Here is a 19689-nt window from a genome sequence, read left to right on the forward strand (position 1 = left end):
AACTGTGGAGAGAACCTGTGCGAGTGTTGTTGGTGGTGTATACGTAGAGAAGTTGATGTAGACGCAAAGAAGCTGGAGGTCCTGAATGCTGGACGAAGAGTTGGTTTTCTCCATGAAGCTGCTGTCGTGTCGTCGCTAGAACTGGCTGTTTGCTCTGTGGTCAGCAGCTAGACCTCAGGAGGTCTGGAGCGGAGAAGGCTGACAAACTATGACGGTGAAAAAGCTGGCTATTTATATAATATCTTATCGGTTCACACTGGGGTTCAGAAAACTGTCCCACGTGACCTTATTTGAAGGCTGCGATTGGTTGGGTTGCATATTGGCACGCAATAGAACAGGAGACAAAATGCGCCAATACCATCCAATCAGAGTGGATCCAACAGGATCCAAAAGTGCGGCCGAAGGCTAGCTGTTAAGCACTACGTCCGTATCCATGTATATATAACAGAGTGAGAGAGAGAATTACGCTACAAGATAATACATCACCAAACCAGGACTACACCAGAAAACAAAGTTATACTCTGTATTTGATGGGATATGAAGGGTATCGTTTATTACAGTTCTCCGCAACCGGTATGCCGCGACACGAGACGATGCTAGGTGCGTCGCAGTGTAATCTGAATATAATTTTTTTTCTCTATACTTTTAGTTATATATTTAGTTCAGGTATGCCGCCGAATTTTGAAAAGAATATAAGTGTACCGCAAGTGAAAAAAGGTATAACACTTTATAGTATGAAATGTTGAACTAAAACGAAATAGTTAATGCGGACAAACATTGTTGTCAAATAGAAGCATTGCACAAAGATTTGCAGAAAAAGCACCCATATTGGTCTGTCATAAAAGGGTGTTGTTCTTACACGATGACGCAGACCACCTCTTGCCCATGTCATTCAAGAAAAGATTATGGCACTAAAAGTGGAAGTTTTGCCTCAACCTTCTTACTCTGATTTTGCTCAATCTGACTATCATATTTTCAGACCAGTTCGACGATTAGAAGGAAAACAATTTATTAACTGTGAAGAGGTTGTTTTTGCTTCGAAACACAAAAATTTATACCTGTGTAATCAAAAATGTGCCAAATAGATTGGATAATGTTATCAAAAATGAGGTGGAATATTATTTAATATTATCTTATATCAAGTTAATATTTCCGTGTCATGCTGAGACTTTTAAGTGCTGCCCAAGTTTTCCTGATACGTAGCTTAACATCTATGCAACTATTAATTTAGTTTCTGTTATATATAAAAGGACTTAATGGTTTTATCGAGCTTCAAAACAATGCAGTCGTCACACACACACAGGTACATAATACATAAATAGGTTCATACATGCATACATACATCCTTCAAAACTTCCATGCTTCCGGAAAGCCGTACACATGATGGGTTTTTTCAGTACACCTGGTGGCTTTCTTTTTTTTAGTTGTAGTGCACCTGAGCATTGTATACAATTTCTTTCTTTCTCTTTCATACATACATAGATACATACATATATATGGATATGTAACACTGCCTAAATACCAATCTTGAGAAATTAAGCTTCTCAAAACCAGAAAGGAGAAAGCTAATTCGAAGGCTACAGATCCAACCCATCACTGGAACTGTAAAAATTTGTAAAACTTTCCAGAAGTTTATCATTTAAATATATATGAGCATGTCTAGATATGTAACTATATGTATGAGAATACATACTTAAAGCATATGTAATAAAGCTACATATATAAAAGGTAGTAAAACTATTACTATTAAGATTACTGGATGTAAGAAAATGCATACAGTGGTATATATTTGTGCTGATAGAACAAAATTTTAATTTTTAAAATAAAAACTATGGTTTATGTGCATGTCGAGGGTGGTGGCAGAATCGTTAGCACGCCGGGCGAAATGCTTAGCAGTATTTCGTCTGCCGTTACGTTCTGAGTTCAAATTCCACCGAGGTTGACTTTGCCTTTCATCCTTTTGGGGTCGATAAATTAAGTACCAGTTACGCACTGGGATCGATGTAATAGACTTAATCCGTTCGTCTGTCCTTGTTTGTCCCCTCTATGTTTAGCCCCTTGTGGGCAATAAAGAATGAAAGGATGGATAAAAAGGATATTTATATTTTTTTAAATTTGTTGATATATCCAGTAAGGTTTATTTTTAAAATGGTTTCTCTACTCTAAGATTCCTTTAGAGCTCACTTGGTAGAAAATATAAAGAGAAAAAGCTAATGAACTAAAACAATTGATGGTTACATCTGTCAGTTTAACAAATCAGTCGTATCTGTTCAAAAGATAAAATCCATTCTCCACAGCTGAAGTGTTAAAGCCACTCCCCACTGGCAAAGAGGATTAATCTGCAAAGAGTCCTGTGCTGGCTCTTGTGCTAGTGCCACATTAAAACCTCCCAGCACACATATTATAAAATGGTTGGTGTTAGGAAGGTCATCCAGCCATAGAAACCAAGCCAAATAAGAATGGAACCTGGTGCAGCTCTTCTACTTGCCATCTCTGAACGAACTGTCCAACCCATGTCAACATGAAAACGGACGTTAAATGATGATGGTGGAAGTGGTGATGATGATAATGTGTTTCAAACAATACTTTCTTTGAATATTAGAGTGTATATATTTTTTCTGGTAATTTTTCAGATTAACACCCACACGATTTTCACTAGGGTTTTAGGGTTACGGTTAGGGAATTCCGTCCCTAACCCTAACCCTGACCCTAAAACACTAACCCTAGTGAAGATCGTGCGGGTGTTAATCTGAAAATTTGCCTTTTTTCTCTTTTGTTCAATAACATTTTTTTTTATATTACCACAACTTCTTAAGGTGGTGAGCTGGTGGAATCGTTGGCACGCCGAGCAAAATGCTTTGCAGCATTTCGTTTAGAGTTCAAATTCCACCGAAGTTGACTTTACCTTTCATCATTTTAGGGTCGATATAATCAACTCACCACTCCTTTAGGATCGAAACCACACCCGGGCATTGTGTCAAAATTTGAAACCAATATTACCATAACTTTTTCAAAACTAAGGCTGCATTTTATATTGAGAAATATGATCACTCAGTCAATTTTAATTAATAACTTTCATAAAATCTTTTAGCTATACCAATAAAAAAAATTAACACCCAATGCATATTCAGTGAATAAATCTTGCAATGCAGAAACCATAATTTACGAAGCTGAGGTTTCTTTAAAACCAAATCTCGAGGTAGCATAAAATGGGTACGGCTGAAGGGACAACAAGGGGAGTAACTCCAAAAATTTCTGTAGCATGTAGAAGGCGAACTCGAATCTCTTGGAGACTGCTGGTTTTCCATGAAAAAGCTTTTGACCAAGCCTGCACCTCTCAAAGGAACTTTTAGAGCAGATCCATGGTTTCGCGATGCACACGGAGACTCCGGACTATCGATCTAGCTATCTATATATATATATATATATATATATATATATATATATATATATATATATATATATATATATATATATATATATATATATATATATATATATACACACACTTACGCGCGCGTGCATGTATGGAATACGCAACTATTTTGAGTTGATCAAAAACAGGGAATACTCATCGTTGAAATAGATGGAAAATTCATTTACTGTTATGTTTATGTGTGTGTTTGGGAAATAGTTTTGTGAGTTATAAACGAATGAGATCATGCCAGTCAACTGTCTAATTTGCCTGTTCCTTTAAAGGATTCTACTGGATTGTATTATTTTGGAGTCAAAGTGCGTGGGTTGTTATTCGTGCAGTACGAAATAAATGTCTTTCAATACATCAAAGAAGCATTGTGTGCGTGTTTTGGTGTTTGTTCTCTACCGCCACCGCTTGACAACCGGTGTTGATTTATTTACGTCCCCGTGAAAGCGGTTCGGCATGTAAGATTGGTAGAATGAGTATCAGGCTTTAATAAAATGAGGACTTGGATCAATTTGACTGAAACCCTTCGAGGCAGTGGCTCAGCGTGGTCGCACTCCAATGATAAAAAAGCAAAAGATAAAAGATACAGAGTCGTTTCGTCACAAGAAGAAGCATCTATATGGTCGTTCAATCTGTTGGAAATAGCAACTGAATCTTCGTTAAATCACAATTTACCACTTTAAGAAAAGTGCTTATTGGCCAATACGGTACTCAATCGAGTATTTCCCTGGTGGAGTTAAAGCTAGAAAAGTGAAATATGCTATAATTCTCATTGTTATTAATTTTTTTATCGGTTAGTTTGTTCTGTACTTCCGGTCGTCCACACCATTTCTGTATTGGGACTTCTTCATGTTTCTACTGCTTCGTTATTTCAGACATCATCCTGAAATATAAGTACATGTGTGATAGCAGCAAATGTTGGGTATTTAAGAAATATAAAGAAGGGGTATGTTTTTGTTTAAGCTTCAGAAATAGAAACTAGTATGTTGAGGTAAGATGTCTTTTGTCTGTTATTAAATAGTTTCATTCCAGTCCTGACCAAACAGGGTATTCTAGCCATGACAATCATGTCCATTTATTTTTTCAGAAATAGTGTACCCGAACTACATTATTCAATGTGTCATTCTCTTTTTAAGACATCTAGTTTTATTTGAGGAAGATCAGGTTTATATTTTTAGCAGGCCAACTGACCACATAAAGCACCTTCGTTGGCCTGTTTTGTTTGACAGTTGCTATAGATTAAAATATTGGTATATATATAGCATGTGTTTTACTGTTGACTTGTATAATTCAGTGATGTGTCAACATTGACATTGTTCAGTGATGCATCAATTTATTGAGTTTATTGTGATATGCGTTTCAGAAACGTAGACGTTGAAATTGTGTACAACACAGTAGCCACCCTTTTATGGTGATATCGTTTGAAGTTTGGAAACTCTGAATATTCTGTGGCTGATACTAACCATGTTCATATTTTTCTTTTAGTTTAAAATGAGTTTCATATCTCGTTTTTTAGTTACAGCATTTCTTGAAAGTTACAGTGATGAAATGCGCTTGTCACGCTGTAGAGTTTTGTTTTATTATTGATATCCCTGGATGATGATAAGGAGCATGTTTCGTTGTGAATGCTTCATGTTATATTCCTTGAAGTTTTATCATTAACCACATGTTGATTTTGTTGTATTTCAGGAAATGTTTTCGAAAAGAAGAAAAACATCAAAAACAAGTGTTTCTGGAATAATAAATCAACTGTTAAGTTCTTTGTTTCTCTGAGGATATATGTAAACATGCACTTTTGAATGAAATAGATGTTTTGATTATATAAACTGGAGAATATTGCTTAATATTATACTTCTGTGAATTTCAAAGTATGGCAGCAGAAATGGTCCACAAAGACAAAAGATCATATAATTGTGAAATATGTGGGAAAACATTCTCAGCTAATAGTAGTTTAAAGAGGCATAAAATGATTCATGCAGATGAGAAACCTTTCCACTGTGATATTTGTGGTAAAGCATTTTCACAGAACTATAATTTATGGAAGCATAAATTAATACACACAGGTGAAAAACCACACCAGTGTGAGATTTGTGGTAAAGCTTTTTTATTGAGTGGTCATTTAAAGAGACATGAAATGATCCATACCGGAGAGAAACCTTACCAGTGTGATATTTGTGGTAAAGCCTTCTCACTGAGTTGTAATTTAAGGAGTCATAAGATGACTCATACAGGGGAGCGTCCATACCAGTGTGAAATCTGTGCCAAAGCATTCTCGTCTAATAGTGCTTTAACAAAACATGTATTAATCCACACGGGGGAGAAACCATACCAATGTGATATTTGTGGTCGAGCATTCTCTCGTAGTGGTCACTTAAAAACACATGAATTGGTTCATACTGGAGAAAAACCATTTTATTGTGAGATTTGTGGTAAAACATTTTCATTAAAAGGTAACTTGAGGAAGCATTCACTCACTCATACAGAGAAACCATCTCAATGTGATGTTTGTGGTGAATCATTCTCATCTAATATTGACTTAAGAAATCATAAAAAAATTCACAAAAAACCCAAAATCTACCAGTGTGAAATTTGTGCTAAAATATTTTCGTGTAATAAAAGCTTAAAGAAGCATGAAATATTACATACAGAACAGAAGGTTTATCAATGTGATATTTGTGATAAAACATTCTCAAGGAAAGAATTTGTTGTGATACATAAAACAGTTCATACAGGAGAGGAAGCACACCAGTGTGAAATTTGTGGTAAAACGTTTTCATCTACTGATGTTTTAAGCAAGCATAGTCAGTCGCATTTAGAAGAGAAACCATATCAGTGTGAGTTTTGTGGCAAAACATTCTCATATAATTGTGACTTCTTAAAGCATGAAATGGTTCATACTGGAGAAAGACCATTCCCTTGTGATGTTTGTGGAAAAGCATTTGCACAAAGTTCTACCTTGAAAAAACATAAATTGGTTCATACAGGAGAGAAACCATTCCCTTGTGTAATTTGTGGTAAAGCATTCTCGTGTAAAAGTAACTTAAATAGACACTCTGCTATTCACATTAAATAAATGATATCACAATGAGAATTATCGTGAAATATATATGAAATGTAAGATTTTCAGTGTAGCAGTGAACTAACTGGATGGAATGGACAGAATAATGAAGGAATTTTTAAAATAAAATTTAAGACCAAAGAAAATGTGTGAAAGTATTTTCATATTTTTAACAGTAATTTTTCGTGATTGGCACAGGTAAGTTTACCGATTTGTAGAGGAGAGATATTCAGATTTATCAGAGTAATATTTAGTGTTTATTTTATTAATTTGAAAATAGGAATGATTAGAGTCAATGCTAATAGAATTTGATGCTGCAATGTGGAGAAATGATCCAGTAACATGAATCCAGCTCATTAATTCAGTCCACTTGTGTTTGTGGTGTTCTACTTCTATCTGTATTAAAAGACAAAACTACACATTTTAGCATGTTATATTTCACCTTACATATTGAGAGTATAAATTGGTAAGGGAAGAGAAGTGGCAGACTGACTTTGCTTGAAGGTAGGGTTAGTATACGGCACTTTTCAAGCATATTCTAACCAAAAATGTAATTCTTTATTAAATTGCTATTTATAAGTAGATTCTCATAATCCTGCATTCTCTGTGGTATACAATAGCTTGTTTCCAATGTCTGAACCAATCAGTTGGCAAACTGAAGCTTTCAAATCTTTCTGAATGGTATGCCAGTGAAAAATTATCCTAAATTTCTTTAATAGTGTGGTTCATCTGATTATGGGCCATGTCTTACATGGCTTGCTTCCTGATGAAGATTGACCTGAGACTAAACAGCATCTGATTACTTTTAAGGCATAGGTCTGCTGGACTAGAGTTGACTTGGGGCTAAAGAACAGCTAACTACTATATGCCATAAGTCTACTGGAATAAGTCAAACAACAGCACTAACTCTCCAACAAGCTCTCATCACTTAGTTATTGGAACAATTTATCAATGTTTAAGAATATTGAACCAGGTGGATACTTGTCTCAGAATTCAGCTACAGAAAGGGGAAATTACCTGAAAAATAGTAAGGGCAGCTGTTTTCTTATCTTCCTCTTCTCGGTCTCTCTGTATGTATTTATACATACATATATGGCTATGTGGTTAAGAAGTCAGCAGCCATGTTATTTGGGGCTCAGTCCCACTGCACAGCATATTGGGCAAGTGTTTCCTACTTTGACCCAAAACCTTGAGGGTGGATTTGATTGGTGGGAACTGAAAACAGTTTGTGTGTGTGTGTATTTATATATATATATATATATATCATCATCATCGTTTAACGTCCGCTTTCCATGCTAGCATGGGTTGGACGATTTGACTGAGGACTGGTGAAACCGGATGGCAACACCAGGCTCCAGTCTAATTTTGCAGAGTTTCTACAGCTGGATGCCCTTCCTAACGCCAACCACTCAGAGAGTGTAGTGGGTGCTTTTACGTGTCACCCGCACGAAAACGGCCACGCTCGAAATGGTGTCTTTTATGTGCCACCCGCACAAGCCAGTCCAGGGGCACTGGCAACGATCTCGCTCGAAAATCCTACGGGAGCCAGTCAGGCGGTACTGGCAACGGCCACGCTCAAAATGGTGCATCTCATGTGCCACCCGCACAAGAACCAGTCCAGGGGCACTGGCAACGATCTTACTTGGCTTGCCGGGTCTTCTCACACACAGCACATTTCCAAAGGTCTCGGTCCGTAGTCATCGCCTCGGTGAGCCCCAATGTACGAAGGTCTTGCCTCACCACCTCAGCCCAGGTCTTCCTGGGCCTACCTCTTCCACGGGTTCCCTCAACTGTTAGGGTGTAGCACTTTTTCACGCAGCTATCCTCATCCATTCTCACCACATGTCCATACCAGCGCATTCGTCTCTCTTGCACACCACAACTGATGCTTCTAATGTTCAGCTTTTCTCTCAAGATACTTACACTCTGACGGGTATTCACATTGACATTACACATCCAACGGAGCATACTGGCTTCATTCCTTGCGAGCTTACGTATGTCCTCAGCAGTTACAGCCCATGTTTCACTGCCATGTAGCATGGCTGTTCGTACGCATGCGTCATACAGTCTGCCTTTTACTCTGAGTGAGAGTCCCTTTGTCGCCAGCAGGGGTAAGAGCTCTCTAAACTTTGCCCAGGCTATTCTTATTCTAGCAGCTACACTTTCAGCGCACCCACCCCCACTACTAACTTGGTCACCCAGATAGCGGAAGCTATCGACTACCTCTAGTTTTTCACCCTGGAATTATATAGAAGTTGTTTCCTGTTTGTTTACAGTCTTTATTGCACCTGAACATCTGCCACAAACAAAAACTAACTTGCTAGTTAACCTGCCTTTGATGTTGCTGCACCTCTTATGTGTCCATAGCTTGCACCGGGTACATCTTATAGAGTTACTACCTACTCCTTTTCTACATACTGAGCAGGGCCATCTACCTGAAGGGGTTTGTGTTTTATCTACCTTCCTACTTATTAGGATTTTGGTTTTAGCCTGGTTGACTCTAAGGCCCTTCAATTCTAGACCTTGCTTCCACACCTGAAACTTCTCCTCTAGTTCTGATAGTGACTCCGCAATTAGGGCAAGGTCATCAGCATAGAGGAGCTCCCAGGGGCAACCTGTCTTGAACTCCTCTGTGATTGCCTGGAGGACTATGATAAATAAGAGGGGGCTGAGGACGGAACCTTGGTGGATCCCTACCTCTACCCGGAATTCATTGCTGTACTCATTTCCAACCCTCACCTTACTGGCAGCATCTCTGTACATGGCTCGCACAGCTCTCACTAACCATTCTTCTATCCCAAGTTTCCTCATTGACCACCAGATAAGGGATCGGGGGACCCTGTCAAAGGCTTTCTCCATGTCAACGAAAGCCAGGTACAGAGGTTTATCCTTAGCTAGGTATTTCTCCTGCAACTGTCTCACTAGAAATAAGGCATCAGTAGTGCTTTTACCTGGCACGAACCCAAACTGCATCTCATCTAAATTGATTCGCTCCCTAATTAGTTGGGCTATGACCCTCTCTGTAACTTTCATAACCTGATCTAACAGCTTGATGCCTCTGTAATTATTTGTATTAATATATATATATATATATACATATATGTATGTATTTCCGTTTTCCTATGTGTTCGTTCCGTTGTCTGTAGTTTATTGTTCTAACGTCCTGTACCCTGATATGCATGTATATACACATGTAGATGTAAGTATGTACATATATGTGTGTATACATGTATATATATTCTTTGTATTATACATATATATATATATGTATGTATGTACTTATGCTTCGTATTTTTTTGTTGTACATGTTTCGTGACGTCCTGTGCCTACATATGTATATATATATATATATATATATATGTATGTACATATACATAGGTATATATGCATCTCCCTCCCTTTCTTTTCTTCTCTCCCTGTCACCCAATTTCTCCCTATTGTCCCATCTTCCTTTTTGCTTTGTTTTTTTCTCCCACCTAGCATATATTTTCTTCTCACAACCCCTTTTTCGTTTTTTCTCCTCATGCCTTTATTTTTTTCCCCCCACACCTGTTAAAAAAGTTTTTTTTTCCAGTTTTTTTCCCCCCTTTTTTTCTTTTTTTCCTTTTTTCCACGTCCAATTTTCTCATCACGCTTGTTTTTTTTTCCACCACACCTTTTGTAATTCTCCTTCCCACGTCTAATTTTCTTTTCTCTCTCGTTCCATCATGCCTGACTACAAATCTTTCCAACTCACTCTCCACAACCGCCTAAAACTATACCTCCGCACACTTCCCTCTCTATACTTTCAACCTACTATACGACTCTCCTTACTCATATTCAAGAAGACTCGTTTCTCTAGTCATATTACGTTTCTCAGTCGCTGCTTACATCACCGCCTCATCCCTAAGGGTTTCCGCCTCCATTTCCACCCCACTCTCCACTCCTCTACCACCATTCTACCCATACTCCGCACCACATCCTACCGCCTTATGCGGGCCACCATTCGCTCCAATCTCTCTAAAATCCACACTATCGACCGCCTTCTTCCTCCAGCCTTTTCCATATTTTTCTCCTCTCTGTCACCCTCCCATGCTCACAATACATTGCGCTTTATCATTCAACTTAATCATCTCTTTCATGCATTTCTTACCGACACTAAGCTCCGCAAACTTCACTCACTCCTCCATTCCTCTACACCCGATGCCACTACCCCAACCCCTCCACCACCCTTCTCCCTCCCTGATGTGCATTCCCCACCCACACCCAACCACCCTGCCTCTCCCACACACACTCCACCCCCTCCCTCCCAGCCCTCCACCATCCCGACCGCCCCTCCTAACCCTACTTCATCCCCTCCTACTTCTATTCCACCCACCCCTTCTCCACTTCAGCCTGTCGTTACCATTCCCCCAGATCTTCCTCTCTCTGAGGCGGAGTGCTCCGTCCTCAATAGGGGTCTGCGCTTCATCCCACTCACTCCATCCTGCAAGGAATTTCAAACCCGTGCTGATGTCCACAGCTTTGTGCGCCGCGTTAGGTTGGGTGCGCTTTTCCATAACACACCACCCGCACCCAACGAGGACTGCTTCACTGACCTGGGCCGACGACCATCCCAGTGGACGCCTGCTCCTGGCCAGTTCCAGGCAGTTGATCTTTTCGCGGGCGCCTGCCAACGCGCTGTGGGCCGGTTTAACTTTTCCAGGCGTCCATCTCGACTCAACATCTCCCCAGCCGAACTCTCGGCCCTTCGATCCCTCCGACGCCGCACGGACATCATCATAAAACCGGCTGATAAGGGTGGAGCCGTGGTAGTATGGCGCGCGGACCTCTACGAGGCCGAAGCTCTCCGTCAACTTCGAGATACCTCATTCTACCGCCCTCTGCCCTCCGACCCCACGCCCAGCTACCAACAGACTGTGTCCTCCACTATCCATGACCTCATCCTCTCCTCCCGTCTCCCCGCCACCGCCTCCAACCTTATTGTTCGCACCCCACGCACCCCCACCATTTACTTCCTCCCCAAGATCCATAAACCGAACAACCCTGGCCGCCCCATCGTCTCCGCCTGCAACTGCCCCACCGAGCTTATCTCAAAATACCTAGACCGGGTCCTCGCCCCCCTAGTGGCTTCTCTCCCTTCCCACATTCATGACACTAACCACGCGCTTCGTCTATTCAACTCTTTCTCTTTCCCTCCCGGCCCTTCTAAGCTTCTCTTCACTCTAGACATCCAGAGCCTCTATACAGTGATCCCCCACGACGAGGGGCTGTGTGCCCTGAAGTTTTTTCTAGACCAACGCCCCAACCCACAACCCGACACCTCCACACTCATTCGTCTGGCCGAACTTGTCCTATCTCTCAAATGCTTCTCGTTCGCGGGAGATATCTACCAGCAGTTCTCGGGAGTGGCCATGGGGACGAGAATGGGCCCCAACTACGCGAACCTCTTCGTTGGTTATGTTGAGGCCCAAATATTCTCCAGTTTCACTGGTCCCACTCCCGAACTATACGGTCGGTATATCGACGACTGTATCGGTGCCACCTCTCTCTCCCGCGAACATCTTGACTCGTTCCTCTCTTTCGTTCAATCTTTCCATCCTGCCCTCCACTTCTCCTGTACTGTCTCTGACACCTCTGTCCCCTTTCTCGACATTTCGGTCAGCATCCTCCACTCCGCCCTTAGCACCTCCATCCACTACAAACACACAGACTCACACTCCTATCTCAACTTCTCCTCCTCCCACCCTAGACACACAAAACTTTCCATCCCCTATTCCCAATTCCTCCGTCTACGCAGACTTTGTAGCGACAGCCATGACTTTGAGACTCAGTCTCAACTCATGGCTCACCACTTTAGCCTGCGTGGATATCCACCCACCACCATCCACACCGCCCTTGCCAGAGCACGTTCTGTGGACCGTGCATCTGCTCTCTCCCCCCGAACCCGCCCTGCCGTTTCCCGCCTCCCTTTTCCCCTCACCTACCATCCCACCACCCTACCCCTCCAACGCTCCATTCTCCGAGCTTTTCGGCGCCTCCAGTCCGACCCCTCCACCTCCCACATCTTCCCTAATCGACCCCTCCCCTCCTTCAAACGAGCCCACAACCTACGGGACCTCTTGGTCCACAGCTTCTTCCTCAACCCAACCTCCCAACCTGGCTCTTTCCCCTGCTCCCGTCCACGCTGCCGCACTTGCCCTTACCTCTCCAACACCACCCTCCTCACCAGCACCCATCACCGACCCTATCGCATCACCGACTCCTTCACCTGCACGTCTACCAACATCATATATTGCCTCTCCTGCTCTCTCTGCCAATCCCTGTACATCGGACAAACGGGGCGGCGCCTGGCCGACCGATTCGCGGAACACCTCCGAGATATCAACGTCGGCAATGACACCCCGGTGTCACGCCACTTCCGTTCTGCCGGCCACTCCTTGCGGCAACACCTGTCTGTGTTTGGATTGTCCATGCACAGGGGCCATCCGGACTCCCGTTTGCGCCATGAACAGGGATTAATCTTCTATCTTCGCTCCTTTGCGCCACATGGGCTCAACCCCCCTCCACTCTTCATCTAACCCCCTCCTCCTGTCTCTCTCCCCGACCCTCCCTCCTACCACCCATCTCTCCCCTCCCCCACCTCCTGCTCCGACTCCTACTTCTTTGTACCTCTCTTCATACTTCTCTCCACTCCCACTTCTCTTCACCCCTACTCTTTCTCTCCTCTCTCTTACTCTCTCTCACTCTCTTCTCCCGTACTCCCCCCTCTCTCTCACTCTTACTCTCTACACTCTTACTCTCCTACTCTCTACACTCTTACTCTCTTACTCTCTCACCCTTACTCTCTCACTCTCTTCCCCTCTCTCTCACTCTCTTTCTCTTCCTTTCTTCTTCCCCCCCATACCCCTCTTCCCTCTCTCTCACTCTCTTTCTCTTCCTCTCTTTCTCTTCCTCTCTTTCTCTTCCTCTCTTTCTCCCCCCATACCCACCTTCCCCTCTTTCTCCCCCCATACCCACCTTCCCCCTCTCTCAATCCCCCTTCCCTCTCTTATACCCACCCTCTCTCCTCTCTTCCTCTCCCCTCCCATACCCATCTTCCCCCTCTCTTACATCCACCTTCCCCTTCTCCCTCCTCGTCAACACCCCCTCATAAGCTCATCCCACCACACCCCAACACACTCCTACTCTACCTTCCCACTCCACCCCATCCAATTCCTTACACCCACCACCCACCCCTACCCACATACCCCACCCTACCCACATACCCCTACCTCTACCCCACACTCCACCCATGCCTTCCCCACCTCCCAACACCCTCACATCACACCACACCAATACCCTTGCATCACACCACACACACCACACCAATACCCTCGCATCACACCACGCACACACTACAACTGACCAACTACTTTCTCCCTTTCTCCCTTCCCCCATTTTCACACTACATACGTCAAGATCACCAGCAGTCTACCTCCCACACACAGCCCCTCGTTCCCGATCACCGTTTGTTATCTCCCCCTTTCTTAGCTCTCCTGAAATAAGAATTTCTAACTTCCGGTCAGTCATTGTTATGATCGGCCATTATTATGATTGACCGTTGACTGAACACTATTCAATTTTTTTTTCTCCGTGTTTTTCTCCTTGTCTCCGTATTCTTGCTGTTGAAGAGCGTAGCTCGAAACGTCAAAGACTTTCCGTATTCCCGAGCGTCATACTAATATATACTTTTGTTATTTACACCACCTGTCCTCGTCTGTTGTTATTTTTTGTATATTCTCCCATATATGTATGTATATATATGTGTGTGTGTGTGTATATGTATATGTATGTAGGGGAAAAGTAAAAAGAGAAAATGCACATTGGATATAAAAAATAAACTTTGAATCTCTGCGAAGACCTGTTGGGGCAAGTGAAAGCGAAATCGTGATGGCACCTGTGCTCAGCATCGCCTTCCTGGAACATGTAAAGACATTCGAGCGAGATTGTTGCCAGTGCCGCTGGACTGACTCCTGTGCAGGTGACATGTAAAATACACCATTTTGAGCGTGGCCGTTGCCAGTACTGCCTGACTGGCCTTCGTGCCGGTGGTACGTAAAAGTACCCACTACACTCTCAGAGTGGTTGGCGTTAGGAAGGGCATCCAGCTGTAGAAACTCTGCCAAATCAGATTGGAGCCTGTTGCAGCCATCTGGTTCACCAATCCTCAGTCAAATCGTCCAACCCATACTAGCATGTAAAGCGGACGTTAAATGATGATGATGATGATATATATATATATATATATCCTTACTTTTCATAAAAAGCCTGTATTTTTTATATCCAATGTGCATTTTTTCTTTTTACTTTTCCCTTAATTATACCATGTGTTTTCTCTTTGAAACCTCAGCATGGCCGCAGCTCTAAGCTGAAACTTAAAAAAATATATATATATATATAATCATAATCATCATCATCATTTAAACGAATGTTAACTGATGATGATATATATATATAATGTAGTAAATGAGTATGTGTAATTAACACAAACCATCCATAAAAAAACATTCTTTCAAATTTAAGTCACCACTTCAGATGTCTGCCATCCATCTGTGATCAGGCCTTAAGCTCAATTCAGATGGCTTTGTTAAGCTGCTGGAGACTGTGGTCAAGTCTTGACTGGAAAGCCATATGTGTGGCAGCAGGATTCTATTCTTTGCCATACCTCCAGAAATAGTCAGAAGTGATTGTCAGAGAATTTCTGTAACTTCACCAGCCTCAATTTCTGGCCCCTAACTCCCCTGATTGTAATCCCATGGATACTATGTATGAAGCGTGGTTGAAAAAGACAGCATACACTCTGCCTGCACCACCGAGACCAAATCAGTGGCTAAAATCAAGAAAGGGTTTGAAGATCTTCCTAGGGACACAATGAAGTATGCATGTTCCAGTTCCAAGGTATATTGAGGTTGTGGTGGACGCTGATGGCAGCTACTTTGCGTAAATTATTATCTCTCAGCCGTAATGAGTTTGATTTTTTTTAATATTTTTATTTTTGAATGGGTTATTTTGTTTCCTTTCTTTTTTTAATGCAAACTGTCAAATTTAGCTCGAACACCTTGTATAAATGCTAAAGAAGTCATTGAGACTTGGCCAGTGCACTTATGAGATTACTTTGTACTCTACAAGACCAAAAACTCTTTAACATAGATTTACTTCTGTTCGCTCAAGGCAACATAAGAGGGTAAGAAGAAAGAACAATTACAGAAGATGAATTTGAGAGAAACAGTAATTGGGGTAAGAATATGATAGGAGAAATGGTTTTTTTGAGGTGAGAGGATGGTAAAAGAGGGAGTAATAGAAAAAAGAGACAGCAATGGTAGGAAGTAATGAAAGAGAGACTGTAATGGTGACTACATTTGCTGGTGAGAGAGAGGTCAAGTGAGTAGAAATGAGTGATGATAAGAGAATGATGGCTGAGAAAAATAAATAGCTTTGAGAAGAGGAGTTGATAACTGACAGCACAGAAAGATAATGATGGGGTGAATCGGATACAAACAGTAGATATCTTATGTATCCTAGCTTCCAGTACTACTACCAGTTCAACATTCATTTTGCTATGTGTCATAAATCATTGTAGTCATTTTTTTATCTTGTGTGTTAGGTTCAGCACCCTGAAGCCAGTTTACACCACTTTGTCCCATGTATTCCTAGGTTTCCGCCTTCCACAGTTTCCATCTACTTTGATTGTTTTGCACTTTTTATTTAGCTGTCGTCCTTCATGTACATCACATGCCCATACCAGTGCAGCTTTATTTCTTGCACACTCCATCTGATTCCTCTTGTATCCAGTTTATCTTTTAGCTCACTAACATTATACATCCAGTAGGGCATTCTTATTTCATTTTTTTCTGGTATTAGCAACCTATGTCTCGCTATCACCCAGTATTGCAGTTCACACCCTTGTATCATGCAAGAGAAAAAAAAGTCCACCTTACAAAGAAGCTTTCAGTTTTTCAAAAACTTTCATCTTTACATGTTTTTTTTTTATTTGTTTACCATTTTTGTTTACGTTCTTGTCACCTTATTTTAGTTATACTGGATAAAATAATTATTATTCTGTTATTTTCATAATATATATTGTAGGACAGGCAGTATATTTTATTATCTTTGGCATTTTACAAAAATTCTGTGATATTGAGCACATTGTTGGTTATGTAAAAAAATTCACCAATTTAGGGAGCTAAGAATATATTATGTAAGGGGGTTATGGTAGCTCTGTATTATTGCAAAACTTGAATGCATGTAACTGACACTAAATTTCTGAAGCACAACTGCAAAGTTTAAAAAAAAATTAATAATGATAATCCATTCTATCTCACATCCTAGAAATAATAGTAAAATTGCTTTTATAAATGAAAATTATGCTATTATACTGAATGGTATGGTTTTGAGTTCCAACTGAAGGAAGTTAGTTAACTGTTGCAAATATCTTTTTATAGTGAGTATATATCAGAAATGAAGATGATTTTTGTGCAATGTAAAAATCTCTTTGACTGTATCATATTAACAACAGAGCCTTTGTTATAGCTCTCATCCACTTGATCTCTATCAGTTGAACACAGATATTATTACCATTGTACTTTCACTTCTGCTGAAACTAGTTCTTAAGTAAATTAATATGAAAGATTATGACTCTCTGTTGCATTCAGATGACTTTTTAAAATTTAACTTACTGAAATGCAATTATATTATTATTGAACGTTTGAAAATAATATCTCTGATTATGTTTCTAAACATCATATTGTTAATTCCATTCTAACATTGGTTTTGTTTAATTTCAGGAACTGTTTTTTACTTGGGAAAGGAAATTTTTAAAAAGCTGTAGAATTTAAAGCAATCATACCTACAGTCAACTCTATTGGATGTAATGCCAATGTAAATAACAAAGAAAAATTGTAAAATGTTGCACCTCTGTATACACCAAAATATTAAAGAAGAACTGGCTTGTAAAAGTAAAAGATCATACAATTGTGAGATGTGTGGTAGTCTCTGGTAGTTGTAGTTTAAGAAGACATAAAATGATTCACACTGGTGGAAAACATTTCCAATGTAAGATTTATGGTAAGACATTGTTAATGAAATGCAATTTACTGAAGTATAAATTATCACATACATATGAAAAGCCATATCAATGTGGGATTTGTGAAGAAGGTTTCTTACTGAGTGGTCACCTAAAAGAGACATGAAATGATCCACACAAGTGAAAAACCATGCCAATGTGAGATTTGTAGTAAAGCCTTTTCATGGACTGGTCACTTAAAGACACACATACTCGTTCATATAGGAATAAAATCATACCATTGAAATTTGTGATGAAGCATTCTCATTAAGTTGGAACTTCAGAAGTCACAAACTGACACATGAAGACAAACATCCATACCATTGTGAAATCTGTTGTAAAGAATTGTTGTCTAATATTGCCTTAGAAATACACATCTTGGTTCATACAGAAAAGAAATCATACCATTGTGATATTTGTTCTAAACATTTTCTTTAAAATGTAATTTAACAAAGCATACACTAACTCACACAAGAGAGAAATATGATATTTATGGTAAATATTTTCAGTGTAATATTGAATTGAAGAACCATAAAAAATATTCATAGTAAAGAGAGGATCAATGAAGATGAAATTTAAATCAAAGTGTTCTAATACACAAAGAATTTGTTTAGACAATGGCATATGCCAATGAAAAAACTTTGGCTAGTAAAACTCATTGAAAGAATTCATTTAAAATCCAAAGTGGTTCACACTGGAGATCAGTTGTCTAGAAAAGCATTCATTAAATAATGCTGCATAACACAGAAATCACAGTAATGAGGAATTTGTGATAAAATATTTTCATTTCTCATTAGCTTAAAGGAGAAACTATGTGATTTTTTTATAATGTTGAAGAGCGTAGGCTCGAAACATTAAAGACTTTTTCACTTCCCGAGCGTTATACTAATACATCTGTTTGTTGTCTACAGCACCTGTCTTCGTCTTTTGTTTTTTTTTGTGAATTCTCCTGATATATATATATATATATATATATATATATATATATATATATATATACACAACTAATCAAAGGACATACTAAGTATGTCTACCTGCTTGAAATAACAATCAAAACTCGTTATTAAATCGCCAAAAATACACTGATAATTACTACAGAAATCAAACGAAGGCAAAATTGGTTAAGACAATCAACTTACGTGTATGTGGATTTACGTGGACTAGTTTCTGCATTGGCGTTTATATGCCAAACCTTCTTCAGCATGTATCACCATAGAAGTGATCGTTAACCTGTTCCTCCTGAAATCTGTGCTGCTAAGAAATCTGAAGAAGCTAAGGCATGTTAATGTCAATGCAAAAACTAGTCCACGTAAATCCACATGTACGTAAGTTGATTGTCTTAACCAATTTTGCCTTCGTTTGTAAAATACTAGAATTTGTCGTAGCTAGAATATTAATGTCATCTACATACCTACAGTAAAACAAAACAGTTGTGGATTGTTCAGCCAAGGATTGTTTAAGTTTTCTGTCCCACCAGGTTATGAAGAGACTAGCCACACCGACATCAATGGCTGCACCTTGAACCTGCATGTATAGTTTCTTGTTAAATTTTACTATGTAGTTCTTATGCTAGCCCCTATTGCATATGCAATCATTCTTTTCACCTGACTGTTGTTCTCGGCGTCCTGGGTGGGTATGGTCCAGCCACTCCAGCACTCTGTGGTACTTTTCTTCACTGCTAAGGTGTTGGTAGGTGGTGTTATCCTCTGTGACCCGGTGGGGTAGAATCTACTAAGGTCATAATTGTCTAGGTAGTTACAGTCATAGCTTAGTTTAAGGAGGAGGCCCAGTTCCCTCGTGTTGACTTCGCAGAACTCTACCTCACTCTCACAGATAATCTAAATGCATTTTTCCCACAGCAAAATCTTTATCCATAGATGGGTAGAGTGAAACTACATCCATACTACCCACTACACAACCTGTGAAGTCGTTGGAGTGGTTGCAACTACTGATTCTACTGAGGAGATCCTCTGTGCTCACACAGACATCCGGGGACATTTCAATAAGTGGTTGTAACACCTGTTAGTAGAAGTAGGATAGCCTGTAATTGCTGGAGATATTCGTTTCGCAGACAGGCCGGGTTGGGAGCCCCATAACAAGGTTTACGTAGGGCTCATGGTCCTT

At 40.3% G+C, this 19689-nt stretch overlaps 1 protein-coding gene across 3 annotated transcripts; it reads left to right on the top strand.

Annotated features, from left to right (window-relative positions):
* Nucleotides 1-3852: 3852 nt before the first annotated feature.
* Nucleotides 3853-18476, top strand: LOC106879975 (uncharacterized). Of its 3 annotated transcripts, none has more exons than XM_052968998.2 (3): nt 3853-4370; nt 5114-6680; nt 17288-18476. In XM_052968998.2, the coding sequence occupies exon 2, from the start codon at nt 5295-5297 to the stop codon at nt 6495-6497; it is 1203 nt and encodes a 400-aa protein (XP_052824958.2). In that variant the 5' UTR covers nt 3853-4370; nt 5114-5294; the 3' UTR covers nt 6498-6680; nt 17288-18476. The 3 variants fall into 3 exon arrangements, 2 of the variants coding, with proteins under 2 accessions (XP_052824958.2, XP_052824957.2); XM_052968997.2 differs by having other exon boundaries at nt 3868-4415; XR_001410690.3 differs by lacking the exon at nt 5114-6680 and having other exon boundaries at nt 4243-4415.
* The last annotated feature ends 1213 nt before the right edge of the window (nt 18477-19689 follow it).

Source organism: Octopus bimaculoides, chromosome 6 (genome assembly GCF_046866305.1).
Source record: "Octopus bimaculoides isolate indiv1 chromosome 6, ASM4686630v1, whole genome shotgun sequence".
Taxonomy (NCBI): domain Eukaryota; kingdom Metazoa; phylum Mollusca; class Cephalopoda; order Octopoda; family Octopodidae; genus Octopus; species Octopus bimaculoides.

What these genes read in the sequence shown, in the direction of transcription:
- LOC106879975 (XM_052968998.2), top strand. Translation starts at nt 5,295, where the DNA reads ATGGCAGCAGAAATGGTCCACAAAGACAAAAGATCATATAATTGTGAA.